Here is a 21,028-nt window from a genome sequence, read left to right as displayed (position 1 = left end):
CTCTGTTTTCAGCTGACAGTTTTATAATTAAGTAAACGTTACTCTATTCGTCCAGTCTGATAGCCTAATATATTGCCCTTATGGTCAGTGTAATGAAACTTTATCTTAATTCTTTTTCATAAGTCACTCCTTTTTTTTTTAAATGAGCTGTTGAAAGGATGATAAAGGATGGCGTATTGTTCGAAATGATCAAATGACGGGATAAATAAAATCAAGCATACAGCAACAAAATGTGATTAGCTTGAAAGACGCAAAACGAAAGAACGAACTCTTCTTACTGGTTCCTTTGATTGACTGAGGAAACGCAAGACGCACGTCCATCTGCCGAATCTGACAATAATGTACGATCTCGCACAGTGATGTTTGCGGTGCTTTTCATTGATGTTTGTGACGTGACAGAAGCAAATAATCACGAAAAATGTCTGTAGCTCATCGTTTAAAGGAAAAAGAACGCACCCATGATGTACTTATTACAGAGTCCGTTGACTTCGCGGGACTTCTGTTATCGAAGCCCGTGCTGGAAGGACTCAACAATGCCGGGTTTGAAATGCCCTCTCCTATACAACTAAAAGCCATTCCGCTTGGACGTTGTGGCTTAGGTAAGAAGGGCCTGTTCATTTTGAGGCTGGATGAAGGGGTGCTGTGCTTTTCTACTTCTATGACAGGTTATGGATATGGGAGTGAGAGGGGGGGGGGCTCTCATCCTGGCCTAGAGGTGGTGTTCGCCTCTCACTCTCATGCCCATGCAACAGGAATAGATCCCGGATTCGAATCCAGCCAGATAGACTCTAGCCACCGAAAATGTTCTTCTCTAAAATGTTCTTCTTTAGGTCTACATCATTTCCTGCTCTCTAACAATATTCTGTGGTCTGCTTTCATCTCCACTTTCTGCCCCCACCCCCTCACGGTGCCTCACCTTCTTTGCCCCCACCACCTCACGGCTCACGGTGCCTCACCTTCTTTGCCCCCCACCTCTGCGCCCCTGACTCTTTCTGCAGCCTTTCTACTGCTACTTCATGGCTCCTTCTTACTGCTGTCTTTCAGCCACACCCCTGATCTTGTGGTAGGAAAGATCTACACCTACACCTAGTGTTTTCGGACAAGGGGAAAAAATCTTGGAGGTCCCGCGTGCAAGTCCAGTTGCACACATCATCGACACATGTTAAAGATCCCATGGTGGTCCAAAAGTCGATAAGACTTTTCTAATAATAAGACAAGAGTAGCTTTCGGTGCCTCCCGGGCAAAATTCAAAATTTTATACCAACTGAAAAAGTTGAATGTGGCACGTTCATATGACCTATGCAGTTGAGAGTACCGTAATAAAACACTTACCAAAAAGTGCCAAAAGAAAAGAAAAAAAGGCGGGAATGATCAGAGTAAAAAATGTAGTGCATGCAATGCTTCACTTCATCATAAACTTTATCATATTAAAGTAAGTAGGCAAGTACTTAAATTTTTTTAAATGCCTGCCAGGTGTAGTGGAACCTGCTCTAACTGTCTAACAACCGTAACAACGGCCACATATTCTATTTAATTCATTGCATCTTTTTCTTCTTTGCTAGATCTCATGGGTTGTCAACTGCGGGGCAACTATCAGTGGGTGGTCGTCCTGGATAGTTTGGACCGTATTTTAGGGGAGGACTTCAAATGCGACCACTATGACTACACAGAGTAGCCTTTAATAGAGGGGTAGAGATAGGGTTAGCCAGGTCTCTTCTTTATTTTGTTTGTTGGGGTGGTCACTCATTTCGGATGTCCTTCCGTATTAATGTGTGTATTTTATTTTGACATCTTTTTTCTGTTGCTGGATACGTCCATGGCATTGCTTTGAAGCAGGCTTTTATTACTTATTTTGAAAATGTAGTAGATCTTGATAGACTAAAAGAGGGAAATTCTTAACGATCTGCCCTGTATGGGAGGCAAATATGTTTGGCTGTTAGTACTCTGTATTAATAGTATATATATATCTATACTGATGGAGGGATATTACTTTTTAGATCACCGGCTGGGAAATGTGTGCAGGCCTACAATTTGTATTCAAATCAATGGTCCCCCTCACCAGCCCTGGGGGCTCTCGTAATCTAGAAGTTGCGATGTTCGCCTCTCATTCAATAGGTCCCAGGTTCAAAACCTGACAGCGATGGAAAATTTTCTCCTTTCACCTCTTTTCCTGTTCTCTAGTCATGTTCAGTCTTCTGCTTTCGCTTCCACTTTCTGCCACTCTTCTGGGCTTCTGACTCTTTCTGCAGCCTTTTTACTGCTATTCTTTGGCTCCTTCTTACTGCTGTCTTTCAGCCACACACCTATCTTAAGGTAGGTAAGATTTAAAACCTAGCCTTCTCGGATAAGGGCAAAAAATCTCGGAGATCCCGTGTGCAAGCTGCTCACCTTAATGATCCTTTGGTGGTCTAAAATATAGGCTAAGGCCACCACCCACCAGGCAAAATTCAAAATTAATTCCCAAACTGAAAATATTTAGTGTGTCCTGCGTGTTCATATGACCTTATGCGGTTGCGAGCGCCGTAAAACACTTACCAAAACAAAACAAAAAAACACCAGCCCTGCTCCTGGCTGCAGGTCTCCCAATCACCTTTCTCCATTGCTCTCTCATAAAGAAAATGAATGGTACAACAGTTAAAAGTAATTATGGACATGCATGGACAGAATATCTTGGCCAAAAACTTACTAAAGTAGCCTAATTATATGTCCCCTGTAAAATGAGAACAACTCTCCTCTTTTTTGAAGGTATATTGGTGAGTCCTTAGTTCAAGTTCTGCTGTGCACGTGGATTAGTACTGGGTAAACCTAATTTACAGATTAAGCTTTATATTGTTTTATTTTTGCTTGCTTATCAAGTTCATGCATTGCATTTTTATGATCCTGCAAGTGCCATAAAACTTACTAAAACCACACAAAAATTTACAATCCCTACAGACCTAATTGTTCAGGCGAAGTCTGGTACTGGAAAGACCTGTGTGTTCACAGTTGTTGCCTTGGAGAGTATAGACTCGACTACAGCTTGTGTACAGGTAAGAGGTGTCAGCTAGTGTACAGGAAAAAATGTTGGCAGTTGGTGATAATGGAGACTTCTTACAACACTTTCCCTGTTTATAATGAACCGTTTAATTACAGTGTTGATATAAATTGCTAATTATTCATGAGTGTACTATAGAACCAGTAGTGATGTTTTCTTCCAATATTCAGTATTCCCTAAGTAAACCCTACAGCTTCCTGAATGCTCTTTCACAGACAATTCATGTTTTAATGACAACCTGAGTTCCATTTATGATAAACCTTTGTTGTAATGTAAGTGATTCTTTGTTCAAGCTTTTATTCTATCTTTAAATCTGCAATTTATTATGCAGGGTAAAATAAGCTTTTTCGTAGTTTGTTGATATTGTTTGCTCAATACATTCAGGAATTTAAAACCATGCTATTGTTTTTAATTCTCCAATTTGACCTTTGGATAAGACTAAGAATATTCATATATATATATTCATATATATATATATATATATATATATATATATATCAAGGAGTTTAGAACTAATGGAGCCTCCTCTCTCTCTTCGCGGCGCCACGAGCAGTACGCCGCGGTGGGGATCAAATATGGCCGCCGAGTGTGGGCTAAATCTCGAACTGTGGCGTTTCTTTTTATAGAATCTTACCGGGCTGGGCCACGTTGTGGGGGTGGGGAAATGCACGAAAGGAAGAGGGGATGGGGCAGGGATGAAAGAGGAGGGGCGGGCCTTGGGAAGGGACGAAGGAGAATGGGAAAAATCAAATAAAAGAGAGAAAGAGAAGGAGAGAGAGAGACAGACAGACAGAGAGAAGAGAGAGAGAGAGAGATTGTGATCAACTGACGGATAATGACAGGGAGAAAGAAAAATTATGTGTGTGATACGGACTGTTCAATTCTTTCAGAGTTTTATGTTATAATCTAGTTTAAAAATAAAAAAAAGATGTGTAAAATAAGAAGTAAACTTGTCCAAGTAACATAAAATTATCAAACATACCAAATTATAAAGATAATCTTTCAATATGCTAAAATATTTAAGTATTAGAAATGGATAAAAATATACTTTAAAACTGAATTTAAGATATTATGATTGCTTGATTCTAGGCGTGTGCCATAACTAACTTTATGAGTAAGGAATAGCGAACACAACAGAGGGTCAATGCCAGCTTTTTCTGATTGCTAACAGTATGTCTTGGTCTATAAATAATAACATTATTGATTACAATAATTTTGTTTCCTGGTTTTCACAAAGTGGACCGCACAATGATTTCAAATATTTTTTTTAAAAAGAGATAACAGCACCTTTGGAGGTGTGATCGCATGCATGAGCGTGGCTGACCTTTGAAGGTTTTTTTTGTTTTGTTCAGTAAAGTATGATATGGAGAGCAGCGTTTTTAGTCCCTTATTACACTCCGGGGGGGGGGGGGGGGGGGGGGAGATAATTTATCTTAGTGATGACTCTTGTATATTAAAATTTGTTGTTGCTTTGTTTGGTTTATTTTTTAACAGCAGAATCTTAACTGAACCGGAAGTATTGATTGTGGGATCTTAGGTGAAGACTACAACAATAGAATTAAACCGAGTATAGTTCTATCTAACAAGACTCAAACTCTTATCCACCCCACCCTACCCTCTCCCCTCATCTGATATGGTTTGATGTTTCTTTAACATAGAAAATATTCATCATTATTGTTGTTGAGTATTGATTTCCTGTTCTAATGGAGCCTCTAGATATCTACATTTAGACAACAGTAGCATCTAATTTGCACACACAATGGAAAGCAATATAAATGTATAATATGTATACATACACACACAATAATTATATATATACACATAATAATTATATATATATATAAGAATAAGAATACTTTTTTAAAAATTGAGTATCTCGGTCTTTCTGCTGGGGTATTGTATCCCTTTCAGCCTGGGTTGGCCTTGGCAGGTAGCGCTGGAGCCAGCCTCTTTTGAATGTTAATGATCTAAATTGTGTTGCTGGGGGCATAAAAACACTTTCATTCAAATTTTTTAAAAGGAAAACAACTTAACTGTGAACACTTCGGTCCACTGCAGCATCATATCGGTTCTTACACTTAAATACAACACAGATGCAATGCATTTTTATTAATTGACTTGCCTAATCTCAAGGACCTCGGAATAAAACCTTCTTTCTTATCTAGATTTCAGTGCCTAAGTCGGGCATTCGCTCAGCGCAGGTAGACCACAGTTCCGCTATATATGTTGAACTGATATCAATCAATTGTACTTCAGATGACTGTAGTGTTGACTAATGCAGGAGTGTCAAAAAAGACAACAATCTAACTTTGAAGGTATCCAGAACTTTTATTGTCAATTATCTTTCTCTAGACACTCGTCTTGGCGCCTACCCGAGAAATTGCTCAGCAGATCCAGTCAGTTGTGAACACAATAGGCTCCACCATGGCTCAGCTCAAGTGCCATACATTTATTGGAGGCATGCCTGTCCTACAGGACAAGATTCTTGCCAAGAACTGCCACATTGCTGTTGGCACTCCAGGTAAGACAGCTGGACTGAAGTGATGGTATAATGCATAATGTTCAAGGTATGGAGTTAATGCCTCTTTCAACTGTGATATATAAGTTATTTATGTGGTGGAATGTCTGACTTTACGTCCACCTCCGATAACACCATGCCATGTGAGTGGAAAGCAATGAAAATACCCAGGTCCCTAATCCAATGTTTTGGACGAGGGTCATTGTTATCATAAAAATTTAAGATGTTACCAATGAAGTACAGGTTTCGCTCGCACAGTGTTATCGTAATGTCTTGGGAGAAAAAAGTGCTCTTTGCATGTGGCTGGTGGGGGTCTCCATCCTTAGGAAATGTGGCATCTCAATTAGAAGACTTTTTGCTGTACACTACAGTTCAACAACCCATGGTTTCAAGTTTCATTTCTGTACTTTACAAACGATAGCAGATACAACTTCGATGCTGATTTAAATATTCTTTTTTCTGCAATCCCCCCAGTTTTCGAATATTGAAAGAAATCAATTGATATCTTGAAATGGAAATAATTTTAAAATCCGAAATGAATATTGCAATGTTTTTGTGTATTACTTTGTAAAAATCAAAGTGCTTTTTGCTTTGCAGGTCGTGTGAAACAGTTGATTGAGATTGGAGCTCTGAAGACAAACAGTATTCGGCTCTTTATTCTTGATGAAGCAGATAAACTGCTAGAAGAAGGCCACTTTCAGGAGTCCATTAAGTGAGTTTTGGTTTGAGTTTCACAAATGGATACTGTATGCCATTTAAATCATGTCTTAATGTTAACCAAATGTGATTGGTAAAAAATATGAACATGTTGGACATTAAGACCCAATGGGTTTCATGAGTTTGAATTATCTCAGCAGCCTGGAAAATAAAATGTTAATAACCTAAAACAACACTATCCTCTGCCAGTAAATTTTGTATTTTTATTTGTGTGTTAGTCATTGAGTTTTGCGTGTATATGTTTGTGTGTGTGTTTTTGTTGGTAAATGGTCTCACAATATGCATTTTCTGTCATCTAGTTCATCAGGTGAGTGATAATTCTGCATTGTACAGTGCTGAGGGCCTTCTAGTGGTTAGGGGCTGTATTAATTCCCTTTATTGTTATTCTTTAGTTTGGATTCTTACATCTCTGATCGTTGTACGTTTCAGTTGGATATACTCAAGTCTACCTGAGAACAAGCAGATCCTCGCCCTGTCTGCCACTTACCCGGAGTACTTGGCTCATCACCTGACTTCCTACATGAGGAACCCGACGTTTGTCCGGCTCAACATCACAGACCCGGCCCTGATTGGTGGGTGTGGGTGGTTGGCGGGTGCTCTGATGTGGCTTGCTCCTTTTTTTCTTATCAAACATCTATCGTCCTGATCTCTCCTCCTGCTTTTTTGTGTTTGTTACTCTCTAGTAACACCTCTAATCTTTAACACTTAAATGACCGAATTGTTTTGCAAGTGCTGTGAAACTGTTACTAAAACATTCTGTTTGGTGGGTGAATTTGGGTGCATTTAGTTATCAACAATAAAAGCTGATAAGTGGGATGTGCACTAGTTTAACAAATGCAGTGAGTGAGAGAATTGAAGTGCTTGTAGCCAGTCAAAGCGAGGAGATGGATATTAGTGCATGTGTACTTGAGCCCGTGGCTCTGTGCAAAGTGACATTTGTTTGGGTAGTTGTGTTTATTTGTGATCTCTCACTCATGTTTTCATTTGCACTGTCAACCTGCTATTTGTGTCTGCTCAGAATTTCCAGCGTGGATTACACTTTTATTTAGTTTTGTCTTTAATCTTACTTTTCACTTCTCTTCCCCATCTTTTAAACCCATACAGGCATCAAGCAGTACCACGTTGTTGTCCCCAACCATCCCCTAGCCAATATTGTGTTCAAAGCCAAAACTGATGTGATCCTGAATATTCTGAACACAGTGGCTTTCCAACAGTGTCTCATTTTCTCCAACATGCAGACCCGGTAAGCTTACTTTTGTGTCTTTTGTGATACATCTGTTTATAAGAGTCTTGTTATGATAAAAAGTCTATCATAGTATTTTTTGATAAGCCCCTCATTTTGACACTTTCACAGAGATTGTGTGGGGGCTCTCGTAGTCTAGAGGTTAAGGTGTTTGCCTCTCATTCAAAGGTCCCGGGTTTGAATTTGGGTAGCGACCGAAAAATTTTCTTGTCTGAAATTGTCTCCTTTCACCTCCTTTCCTGCTCTCTAGCAATGTTCTGTTGTCTGCTTTTGTTTCCAATTTCTGCCCCCACCCCCTCACCTCCTGTGCCCCCTCCTCTGGGCTCCCAGCTCTTTCTGCAGCCTTTCTATGGTTACTCCTTGGCTCCTTACTGCTGTCTTTCAGCCACACCCTTGATCTTCTGGTTGGAAAGATCTACACCTAGCCTTCTCGGACAAGGGCGAAAAATCTTGGAGGTCTGGTGTGCAAGTTGCGCACATTAAAGATCCCTTGGTGGTCTAAAAGCGATAAACGTTGGCTTCGGCCGTCACGCGGGCAAAACTCCAAATTTCCTACCAACTGAAAATGTTTAATATGTCGTGTGCGCTCATATGACCTTATGCAGTTGCCAGCGTCGTAAAACACTGACCCCCCCCCCCCCCCCCAAAAAAAAAAGAGAGATTGTGTGTTGACGAGTGCGTGTGCATGTATTTACCATGTCACACACAGTAAATTTCTCTTTTTGGAGATCAATAAAAATCTTATCTTACGGTGCTGAGTTTGCCTGGTCCTCCTGGTATGCCCTTTGGCAAAGAGAGCTTATAATGTTGAAGAAGATGATATCTTGGGGGGGCATATTGGGCTTTTCATAATGTGTAAAAAGAAAGGGATTTCTGTTTTTGTAAGATGGGTTGACGTGTAGTTACATATAGATTTGCAGTGAAAACAGCGGTGCTAAGGTTAATGATGAAAGTGTTAATATTTTTGCTTTTGCTATAACAAAACAGTGGAAAGAGCATTGTTGTTGTTTTTTTGGATGGGGGTTATTCTTGTGTTTTGATGCCAGTTATACTTAATGTCGAAGCAGCCTGCCTCTTAGATGACATTGATTGTGTTGATTGGGATGTAAACTGCTTCCAGTCATTTTGGTGCGTCCCTCTGACTGTAATAACTGTGATGACAAACAGTTTTGAAATTGTTATTCAATTGATTCTGTAATTTAAAAATTTTAATCTGGGAAAAACCAAAGCCATGTTGTTTTTTATATTAGTTAAATTCTCTTTCTCTTTTGTCTGATGGCGCTTATATGACCGAACTGAATCAATAGTACCGTAAAACACCTACTCAAAACAAAACAAATCTTCTGTCTGGGGCTCACAGGGCACAGAATTTGCAGTCAGAGCTGGAGATGAGGAACTGGCCCACGGCCTGTATTGCTGGCTGCCTAGATCAGAAAGAAAGAACTTTTGCCATGGAGCAGCTGAAAACATACAAGTGTCGCATCCTCATCTCAACTGATCTGGTATGTGGTTCCCCTCATCTTGCTTACTCATACAATCTAAGTTTAAGAATGTCTTGAGTGGGTGGATGGCAGGTGCTCTTGTGTGGTGGGCTCCTTCTTTCCTATCAAACATCTATAATCATTATATGTCTTCCATTTTATTTTTTTGTGTTTGTTACTCTCTTGTAACGCCTCTAATCTTTGGCTCATATTATAAGACCTTGTTGTATCACAAGTGCTGTGAAACTCTTACTAAAAAAATTAGAAAATAATGTTTTTGGATGTTAACTATGGCATCTGAGCTAATGGTGCTCCCGCTTGAAGACAAGAGATTATATTCATGCTTAGGGAGAGTATTTTATTGTGTATCTCCATCATTCTGCTGAAATATTGTGTCCCATACTGCTCGGGCTGACCCTGATAGGCTGGGTAAAAGCAGCCTGCCTCCTAAATGACCTTAGTTGTGTCAATTGGGACGTAAACTGCTTCCAGTCTTTTTGGCGCATCCCTCTGACTAATAACTGCTGTCTTTGTCAACTATAGGGCGTTTGGTGGATGGATTTGTTTTCAGTTTGCTTTACAGACAGCATGCAAAATTTCAACGTCAGCATTCCTTTATTTTGGTGAATTATACAATGTCACACAAGGAAAATCAATTCCTGCTTTCGGACAACCGAAATCCCTTGTTCCCTCAAATTAAAACATCAATAAAAAGTAAAAGACTTATGCTTCTTATTTGTAAAAAAGAAAGATACTGAAGGTCATTTTTACCACCATCCATTAAACTCTTATCATCTTAATCATCTAAGTATTCCTTTGACCTTTATAGCATGTATTATCAGAATATCAATGGGTTACTATCAGAATACCGATTATGTATCTAGCTGAATACTATTATTGTTAACTATAATTGTTCATTTATAATTTAAGTGCAAGCATACTATTATATGATTAAGTGTACAGATATGTGTGTGGAAGAAAGGATATTTAAATGGATGTGGTGTGTGTGTATGAGTGGTGAAACACCAAACCAATGTGATAGCATCTGGATAATAATGATTTATTTTATCTTATATCTTATCTAATTTGAGAAATGCATGCTAGAATGTTGCAATTGTTTGTTTGTAAGATTCAGCATTCTGCTTTCTTTCTCTGTCAGACGTCAAGGGGAATAGATGCAGACAAAGTGAACCTGGTCATCAATTTAGACGTTCCCCATGACTCTGAGACGTATTTGCACAGGATAGGCAGAGCAGGACGCTTTGGTGAGTTTGTGCTGACAGTGTGTTTCAGAATTTGTACCTTTATATTAACATAATTTATTTATATAGCGCATATATCCATGCTTTGTGCTCTGAACAACTATTCTTATCCTTGCTGACCCTAGATACTCAAAAACATTCTCTGCTTCCTAAGGAACACAGTGCAAGTAGCCAAGTAAGCACTCAAACATGAACAAACTGCTAAGATCATTTGCTGTTGTTGTGAATCCTGATGTTGTAAATCAATATCTATTTCCTCTTTAAAACTTGGATGATGTTCTGTATTTGTCTTTTCATGGTAGAGAAACAATGTTAATGGAAAGAATTTCACTGGCATAGCCTGTTAATGTTTTAGCGCCTATAAATGGCTGCCTGCACTGTGTGCTTCCCAGGAAGTTGAGGCTGTTTCAGAATGCTCTTAGGTCTGCTGGGGTAATAGTATAGATTGTGAAGCGCATAAAGCTTGCTGTTGAGCGGGGATTTGCGCCATACAAATGCTCTCTATTATTATACTTTCTTGACACAGATAGACCTAGGAAAGACAAATGTACTGAGAGGTGTTTTTGGAGAGTTGAACATGGTACCTATATGGGCACAATCCTGCATTGTTTGTGAATTTGTGTTCACTGAGTGAAAACTAATGAGGAAATCTTTATTGGGGGGACTAACAAAAGCCAGGAACTCATTGGGAGGGGGGTTTCCATAATTTACCAAAATTCCCTATTGTATACTCTGAGAAAGGATGTATAAAGGTGTAGCCAAAGTAGAGTATAAATTAAATGAGAGAAGACAACAATGTAGCTTAAATAGCTGCTCACAGGTGCCACATACATACACACTCTCTGACTGGAAGGTAGCACATTTCACAGTGTGTTGTTTGTGGATGTTTCTCAGTGTTATTTTTAGCATGACTTTTTCTTCTCAAAATGCGGCCATTGTCATGCTGACTTTTCATTCATTCTGACTGAATATAATACTTACTTTACTTTTACTTTTTTATCCTCTATTGCCTTTAAGAGTCAAGGGGAGATGCAGTTTTCTGTGGTAGGCCAGCTCCGCAGTTCTTTCAGTTGGGATATTATGATTTCTCAGGGTTTCCTTGACACCCTCAATCCACCTTTTGCGTGGCCTTCCTCTTCCTTTATAGCCTGAGTGCTTGGTGTTATAGGCTCTTGAGGCTGGCTGGCTAGGTGACATACATAACAGGGAGCCAAACCCATTTTATTCTCTCTTTCTTTCTATGAAATGCAGGCAGGACTCAGTGCTAATAGCTGCTCTTACTTCTTCATTTCTCTGCCTATCTCGTCTCATGATGTTTAGGGTTTTTCGGAGACATTTCATATTGCATGCAGTGATTTTGCTTTCATGGGGTTTTATTACGCATTTATTGTACTGCTTTACTTTATTTGTTACAGGTAGCTACGGGGCAGCCATCACAGTTGTGAGCGCAGGGGGTCAGGACAAGGAACTGTGGGCCGTGGAGAGGAAATGCAAGACGCACATCCAGAAACTTCCAGGTGGGTAGCGAAATTCTGCTTTTCATGCAGTGCATCATACTTGAAATATCCGATCTTATGATGAGTTTGTTTTGTTCTGTTGTAGCTTTGTTTTCTAGCAGAGCAAGAGAGGGATTAAAGGCACATGCCATAGTTATATGCCTTTCTTTCTGTGAATAGGTCATCAAGTCCTTGCAACTGAAATAAATCACTGAAGGCCATAGAAGATTCAACCTTATTGCCCAGTTTATAAAGGATCAGTACTTTAGGTATTGTAGCCATCACGCACATTATGCAGAAGGAGTCATAATTACCCAGCTAGTCCAAATTGATCTTTACTCCAAAACTTCGATAGTGCTATTTTTTTAATGCAAACTACCATTTTTTAATCTAAATTTTTACTATGTATTTTTGTATACTGCAACCATTCTTACTTTGCAAAGAGAGACCAAGCCCTGCTGTGATCTGAAGTGAAAACAACCAACTTAAATTTAAAGTTCACAAAAGGCAAATGTGAATTGTTAGACGAAAACGTTGGGGGAAAAGAAGGGCTCTTGGGGATTCTTGCACTTAATTTTGAACCTGTTTCATCTTGACTTTCAGTAGGACTAAGCTTGTTTTATTAGAATTTCATGGTGCTTGCAACTGCATAAGGTTATAAGAGCACACAGGACTCAAGTTGGGTATTGCTAGAATGAGAAAAACTTTCCTTAATTTTAACATTGTGGAGGGTGTGATGACGAAAATTGGACATCGCCCAAATAAAATATCACAAACGTTGCGATGATTAAGAGTCAGTGAGAGAAGTGTCTTTTTTGCTTTTTGATACCAAAATTAATTTTAATTGTATTGTGATTTTGAATTTGTGCTTTATGAATTCTTGAAGAAACTAATCATTCTTTAAATGTGAATCACTTATAACACCTCTTTTTACATATATAGAAATTATTATTTTGAGAACTGAACTGTGCCTTTGTAAAGTTGGAAGAGTAAACATGAATCGTTTGGTTTCCCTCAGATCCAATTCCCCATGACCTGGCCACTCGGCCTGTGGCAGTCAACCTGGAAGATGTGGTCAGCACTCAGCAGATCATCACCCGCCCAGAGTTAGCACCTGACAGTCTGGCAGGCGCTGTGAATGCTGCTCCTGTGACTGAGAGGAAGGCTGATGGTGCAGGGACTGTTAGGAATGCTACCATGAGTGTTGTTGCTGAAGAGGATGGAGATGGACGAGGGGACAGGGTTGATGCCAACTGCTCCTCTGATTTATTATCTGATGAATCTAAAACAAAAGATGTCGCTGACTGCTCTGAAGCTGTCAATCAGTCTGCTTTGACCAGTAATGCAAAGATACAAAATGTCACAGACAACGCTAAAGCTGTCCACAAAACTGAAGCTAATAATCGTTCTGCGGCGACCAATGCGGAAGAAGAACAAATCTGTGGTCCTACGAGTTGTGATCATGGGGAAACTGTTGACAAAGGATGTGTAGATGCTGAACAAATTTCTGTGGTGTTGGAGGAAGAGATTTCAGCAGAGGTTTTGGAAGGCCGTTCCACATGTGACGATAAAAATACTGGTCAGTCGCAGGTGCCAGGAATGGATTGTGCAAAAGTGACAAGGGATCCTGGCTCAGAGGTTCCGTCAAATGATGAAGCGGTTAAGGAATGCGAGGAAGGAACAACCGCTTTTTCTGTGGATCTCTCGCCTTGTGTACCTGCAGAATCCAATGAGGTGAATAGGGCTTCTATACAAGAAACTGCATTGCTGCTTACAGATGAAGAAAGGGCGGCAGGCAGAGTGTGCGACGATGCTGTTAACCCTTGTGACACGGAGAGTGCAGAGAACTGTGGCAGCGGCTGTGAGGAAGTGGCTAGATTTATTGACACTGTAGCCGCTGGAATTGAGAAAGATGCAGTTCTCTCTGCTGCCTCGTCATTGTGTGTTTCTCATGAAGAAGTTGATGAGGATGCAGCATCTCAAAGTAACCTTGAGGTCAGTGAGCTGCAGAAAAGTGCAACGCTTGATGATGTCAGTGATAGTGGGTGGGTGGGATCAAAAGATTCTCCTGTGACAGACTCGCACAAACATTCAGACCCAAACCATCATGTAGAAGAAACCAGCAAGGTTGAGTCGTACTCTGAAACACTTTCTCAGGATATTCTTACTCAAGTCATGAATGCGACCAAAGGTTTGAAACAGATCAAGTCAAGAGCTTTGTTATTGATCGGCTCCACGGCTGATACAGAGGATAAGAGGGTAACCAAACAGTTTTCATGTGGAGCAGAAAATGAAAATGCTCAGAGTGCCCTTAATCTGTCCACTGATACACGTGAGCCATCTGTGAAAATAGTATTGAGCAAAAAGCCCCAAGTTGACGAACAAAGCAGTAAAGTCATCTTCAAGGCCACATCTGATGAGGCTGAGGTCAGCGTTTCTGCTGATGACAAATCTGGCATTTCTGTTGGAGAGGATTTACGTCCTGAACAAAGTCCCAAGGCTTGCCTCTCAGATCAGAAGCAGACTACCACGGAAGGCAAGGTGGATTTGCCAAAATCCTCACCAAAAGAGAGTAATAAATGGGAGCCGCACAAAAAAATGCCTCGGTCGTTTGCTGTGGCAGATTTTCTAAGACAGATCAATGAAGAGTATCGACAGATGCACTCTATGAAGGCTGATGAGAAGTCTTTGAGTGAACAAATTCAAGGACAAGAGAATCAAGATGTGAAACATGCTGGGGATGGAAATGAAATGAAAGTCAGAAAAGGGGAGAATTGTTCTCTTGTGGAGGGGAATAAAACACATTTAGAAGTTGAGAGAAGTTCGGAGACAAAAAATAGAATAAGTAATGTGTCAGTAGACGAAAGAAACAAAATGATTCCAAATGTGCAAGACCTTTCAAACAAAGAGGGAAATGTTGACCGTGAATTTGATAGAGATCCTCAAACTCCGCAGGGTTCTTCAGTGTGTGAGAATAATCCTCCGCAGAGTTCAGAGGTTGGGGTTCTTGTGGTCAGTGAAGAACAAGTTAGCAATGCTGGAAATGACCAGGCTGTGTTGCTCTCTAAAAAGGTAGATTCCTGTCTTACAGATGGCAATGTTTCTTTAATAACTGTTTGTAGCTCGCAGGAGAAAGGTGAATTGCAAGACAGTGGATCGTCCTCGCTTGAGACTTTTCAACTTTGTGAGGAGAACCGGGGACAGTCTTTATGTTTGCCACAAGATGCTGGCACTCAGGAGACTGATTCGAGCTGTGCAAATATTTCTGTCAAGAGCGTAACTTGCGATGAATTTACAGAAGCTGACAGAGGGAAATTAAGGTCGGCATTTAACTCTCTTTTACTTTATGGAGCAGGTAAAAAACAGTTGACTTTTGATGATTTTCAAAAAGAGAGAGGTGAATGTGATGAAACAGACAGTAATAATTTTGCGGAACAAGATCCTTTCTTGCATTTAATGAGAGGCACAGATAAAGTTTTAAGAGAAAATCAAATTGATGAGAGACTAGAGAGGATGATTCAACAAGATTATATGAAAGTACTGGAGAAACAAAATCAATTTTATGAGAAATTAAAGACTGTTGAATTGCCAGTAAAAGATTCCGAATCTGCTGATAATTCAGATGGTCGTAAATCAACTAATAAAGCAGGGTCAGCTGACAAGGGGCTGAAATCTGATGTTCATGATTCTTTGGGGACGAAAGGATTTTGGTCCTCTTCAAGAGGAAAGAAAAGTGGGAAGGGAGGAAAAGGCAGACCTTCAGATTCCCTCAACTGGAGGAAACCTAAGGAGGAAGAAGGTTCTGAAGATGGGGGCTTGAACTGGCGAGATGGGGAGGACAACCAAAGGAGGAGGCCAGGATGGACCAAACCTGGTGTGTCTAGTTCGTCAAATAAATCTCAGGTGCCACAGGACAACTCATCTTTGGAAGGGGAGACTCTGGGGATTGACAAAGGAAAAGAGAAAGATGATGATAATGTAAATGATTTAAAGGATAAAATTGGGGATATGGACAAGAACAAACTTTGTGAGGTGGATAAAGACTTTGGAATGAGCACAGTTCAAAGTAAGGAACACAAGGACACTGCCGACTTCCAAAATGAGAAAAGACGAGGAATGGATGAAGAGTGTGCGTTACTGGATCAGATGCATGAGAGTATGTTGAGAAAACGGAAAGAAAGAAAAAGACTGGCTGGATCACAGGTGGAAACTGCTGCGAAAGATCATAGTAGTTTAAGAGTAGTTAGTGGTCAGGAGGAAACGGATTTACCCTCTTCGATGGCAGACACAGTTTCACGTGAGAGAGGTTCGCTCGGTGAAAGCCGCAGTGGGTTGATGTCTTCAGAGTCGGATGCACAGCGTCCTGATAACGACAGTCAGGATTCTAGTGTGAAGGAGACAAACAAGACTCTTCAGACTGGTGAGAGCAGCTTTAAAGCAAGTTTTGAAGGGGGTGGTAGAGTACGTGGTAGCTCAGATACGCGTGTGGGTGGTACTGAAAAAATGGAAAATTGTAGCTCTGCAAAGATAACCCTGAGTGAGAAAGCAATGTTAAACTACACGGAGTTAGGAGCAGAGAAGAGTTTCAAGGCAACTTCTCAAGCCAAGGAAAAAGAAAGATGTGAGGATGATAGTGTAGAAAGTTCCCTTAAAGCTTCAAGATCGTCAATTTTCTACACACCAGACATTCCCACAAAGCCATCCAAGTCGGAGGCTCGACTGGCCGGGATTGAAGTGTCCGATGGTTCCACCTCCTCTACGTCAGGCGTAACACTCAGTTCAACGTCAGACATTTCTGATTTGAATTCATCTGACAATGAAATAATCAGTGACAAGTCTGCGCCTCAGTGTTATGCTAATAAATATGCTGAGGATCTTCAAAGAGTTAGAAATGTTGGCTACAGTAGGGATGGTGTGAAGGGAAGAAATGTACTCTCAACACAACGGTCAAAGACTGCTCATTCTGATAACAGAAAACTGCCACATGTAGACAATGCTGTGTGTCACAAGTCTCATGGTAACGTAGCTCAGTTTTCAAAACCTATGGCACCCACCAAGAGTAAATCTGAAAGGTCGAAAAGAAAAGATAACTCCACTGAGAACAATTCATCAATAAACTACTCGCGACAGCGTCAAGTGCTTGATCTGTGGGGTGACAATTCTCGGTATAGGGGCACAGAAGTAAAAACCAGTGGTCCGCGGCATGAGAGAAGTAGCGTAGCAGAGAGAAGAAAGAAGAGTCATTTGAAAGATTACTCTAAAGAAATATCTTCAGTCTCCTCTTGGTCTAGTGAAGAAAATTCTTCAAGTTGTAGTAGCGATGTAGAAAATGTAACCCCTGACCATTTTGAGCAGTATTACGGCAGCATGCATTCCTCCTGGCAAGTATGGCCACAACAACCTAGCTACGCAGCCCCTTTGCCCATGCAAGGACCAAGTGATTATGTGCCAAATTCAAATTATCCACAGATGCAGCAATATCCATTGTATCCCTCTGTCTATCCATTTCCATATCCTCAAACCTTTCCCCAAGCGTTGCCTTACGCCCCTGTCTTGCCAGCTCACCCCGCCCCTCCCTCCTCAAGTCTTCCATGGTACGGATGTGTTCCCGGACCTTACCAAAGCCAGCCTTACTCAAAAGGGTATTACCAGCCTCCTGCTTTTGCCCCACCTGTCCGTCACCCCCATACAGCTTATCCATTGGGGCCGTCATATTTTATTACCTCACAGGTCCAGATCCAGTACGTGAGACATATGACCAGAGCTTTGAGATATCTGAGAAAGAAGCATGGGTTGACCAGAGAGGAAGAATGATGATAATATAATGTAAAGGCATAGAGCTTGCTGTCAAGCGGCAATATGTGCTATACAAATACTATTTATTATTATTATTATTAAATGAATGGGTAATTGGCTCTTCAGCTGTGTTTAATGTTATGAAATGCACTTTTTCCCTGGACAATACTGCCGTAAGCTGTCAAAATGCCTTTTTTTTTCATTTTGGCACCAAATTATTTTTGGGTGCTAAATCAAAAACCTGATCAGTTACCCTACTTGTGTGGAAAAAAGGTGAAGTGAAACTGTGATTAGTTGTTTTTAATAAATTAGAATTCAAATTTCGGAAGAAGGCCTTTTGTAAATGCTAACAAAAAGCCTCTCTATCTCGAAACTTCTGTGAATCGAAAAAAAGGTGTTTTGTCAGCTTATGGCATAATAATGAGTGGGTGCATTGTTTACTCTGTTGGTGGCTTTCTGGACTGCTTTTTTGGAGAAACCTGGAAGAATTCCGTACCTATTTGTATGATTAGTATGATGAGTTTGTTTGTTTGGGGGAGGGGGGGTTTTGTTTTTTCCCATCTAGGCTTGCTCCTGCCAGAGATGGACATTCTGGAGAGTCATTATTAGTATTAGCCCTACTGTGTTGAAAGGGGAGTTAATATTTCAGGAATGGATTAGTTGAGAGCCTTAAAGAGATGCATTTGTAATATAGTAGGGAGTCCTGCAAAATGGCGCAAATTTTAGTGTTTTATGAACTCTAATGCTCATGTCATGGTGCTACTCGAACTTGCAAAATGATCGGTTTTGTCTCATTTTTCTTCTTTTCAGCTTATGTTAAGTCTTAATCTATTTCAAAATTAGACAATTTGGAGCACTATTGCTTGGTTTTGGGGTTGCTTCTTTGCCTCCACTGTATGTTTATCTCTTTTTAAAAGTCTAGAGATCATTCTGAAGTAAACTCTGGTAGATTGTGTGTTATTGGAGAGCCTGCCACGGATAAAGTGCAGACTCAGAATTGTTTGTTGGTGTCATTTGTTCAAGTTCAAGCATCTGTAGAAGCTTATAGAGCAAGTAGCTCTCCTTACCTTTTGTTTTGTGGTTCATTTGACATTGGTATGATATAGCATTGTTCTGGCAAAGCCTTGAAATGTATAATGGAATGTGATCTCTGTGTACTCTTGTTCTATTTTGCTGTTGTGAGGCAAAAGTGGGGAATGGAATGTGGGCTTGTAAAATGTGAACGAAATTGTGAAGATCCCAACTACCTCACAAGGTCTCTTCAAGTATTTGATAGACTTTCATGTACAAACAGTTGAGTGATCAGTTATCATAAATCTCTGTGTTGGCCTTAGCCAACATGTCTATTAGTATGTTTGTCTTTACATGGCTGTGTGAAAGCATATACTACAGTATTACACAGATAGCTCGAATTCGTCGGGACAGGCCTCGGTAGTTCGAGGGATCCGTAGTTCGATCAGTATTTTACAAAGATAAAGAAGAAGAAGAAAAAAACGGGACCACAGGCACAGTTCGACGGTTGTGTGATTTCGAGTCTTTTGTTTTCACCCATCCATGTTATACTGTATTTAAGTATCTGTCTGTGTGTCTATAGAAGTTGACACTGTTCCTCTTCATCAGATGATAACCTGTGCCTGTGTTGGTCTTGGTTTATTTTTTTTTTAAGTGAGAGTTTTGCAGCACTTGCGACACAATAAGGTCATATAAGTGCCATAGATGAGAGGTGTTAAAAGATAGTAACAAACATTTAAAAAGTGGGTGGTTGGGGGGTGCTCTGGTGTGGTTTGCTTCTTCTTTCCTATCAAACGTCTATCGTCTTTATCTCCCCTCCTTCTTTTTTGTGTTTGTTACTCTCTTGTAACACCTCTAATCTTCGGCACTTATATGACCTTATTGTGTTGCAAGTGCTGTAAAACTGTTACTAAATCTAAACTAAAAACATAAAAAAAGAAAGAGAAGAGATAAGGATGATAGATATTTGACAGGGAACAAGGAGCAAACCACACCAGAGCACCCACCAACTACCCACGGACCCTGGTTTGTTCTGCGATGATGCCACATGAGTATTGTATCTCTATTGAAATAAATGCATGCCAGAAAATGCCTGTTACTGCTGCTGTGTCTCGCCAGGTGTTGCATATGCATATTCCGTCTAACCTCGTTGTACCGCACTCTGGGTTATTTAACAGAGGAATCTCATTGATAAGCCAATTCCGCTATTTCGCCAACTTCAGCTTGTCCCTAGGGTAGCAGTATAATGTGGTTTTACTGTATATGTATACCTTGACTGCTAAATCCTTCTTTTTCATCTTATGAGTGGTCTTGACATCCGTTGGATGCAATGTTCTGCTATTTATTCCCATGTTCTGAAATTGATCTCTTTTGAGCAGGTCTTACCCTTCTTGCAGACATCTTTGTTTCTTACTGGCCTGGACAATGTGATTTTGCAGATAGAAAATAAAGTGTGTTAGGTTCATCCAGTGCACTGTGTGGCTTTGTATTGTTTCTTGTCTGATCTGACCTTAATTAAATTTGAGTTTTCTACATTTTTCTGATTTTGGTTGATTTATTCGTGCCTTGTTTGTATCAGTACTATGTGATTGTTAAATAATAATAGCGATTACTTTTTATTTTTTGATTGAAACAGACTCGACTTTGTGTTATGTTTACAAAATATTTTCTAACCAGCGTCTGTGGCTTGTTATTTCGTTTATGTTGTCAGAACAAAGCAATGTTGGACACTTTTTTTTTCATTACTGTGAATTCATCTGGATTTCATATCTCATATAGAGAGATTTATCACGGATGACATTTTGAAACAAACCAAAAGAATGTTTGACAAATATTTGAATTACAATAGATTGCAAATGATGGAACACAAATACGAAGCAAATGTACTTTAGTTAGGACCGTAATGCTCAGGCAGTTGGTGAATAGCGGTTTACAGGAGGAAATCGTATGTTTTTATAGGCGTTTCTTTTTCTGGGTTTGACCGACTGTATTTGCTTCTCATACCTTGGTGCTGTCCCTGGTTCCTGCTGACATTGCCAGAGGATGACTCCAGAATTCTTACTTTTGCTTTTCACAGGCATGTTCCCAAGATGAGGTGGATCGAGTACAATTTACATAGCCCAATGAGTGCATGGGTCCTCCACATTCTTTTGTCCTGACCCAAAGGGGCTATGTAAATTGTACTCAATTTATTAGTTAATATGACAGAATTTTCCTAAACTGCTCCTCACAGACCCAAGTCTAATACAGAAGAGCAATCACAACTTGTCAAATGCAATTTTGAAGACCACTTGTGTTCTATGTAAATGCAGTTTTTATTTTGCTTTCATGAATACTTGTTGAGGAATTAAAATGTTCCACTTTGTTGCCCTTGAAAAGTGTGTTACTTGAAATTTCTTTTTTCTTTATTGCTTTCCCTGGGGTCACATTACAAATTACACCGAGATAAACATGATCACCAGAAGGAGAC

The 21,028-nt window shown here is 40.1% G+C and overlaps 1 protein-coding gene across 1 annotated transcript; it reads left to right on the top strand.

The window, feature by feature from the left end:
* The first annotated feature begins 190 nt into the window (after positions 1–190).
* Positions 191–19,030, top strand: LOC101848815. Its single transcript, XM_005097801.3, has 10 exons — positions 191–599; positions 2,935–3,029; positions 5,387–5,555; positions 6,150–6,264; positions 6,699–6,841; positions 7,374–7,512; positions 8,873–9,014; positions 10,153–10,258; positions 11,671–11,772; positions 12,770–19,030. Exons 1-10 carry the CDS (start codon positions 419–421, stop codon positions 17,563–17,565), a joined length of 5,988 nt encoding a protein of 1,995 aa, XP_005097858.1. The 5' UTR covers positions 191–418; the 3' UTR covers positions 17,566–19,030.
* Positions 19,031–21,028: the final 1,998 nt, after the last annotated feature.

The sequence above is a fragment of the Aplysia californica genome, unplaced genomic scaffold, assembly GCF_000002075.1.
Source record: "Aplysia californica isolate F4 #8 unplaced genomic scaffold, AplCal3.0 scaffold00164, whole genome shotgun sequence".
In the NCBI taxonomy this organism is placed as follows: Eukaryota; Metazoa; Mollusca; class Gastropoda; order Aplysiida; family Aplysiidae; genus Aplysia; species Aplysia californica.
The sequence above is the reverse complement of the archived record's forward strand: the minus strand, read 5'-3'. Positions and strand labels throughout refer to the sequence as shown.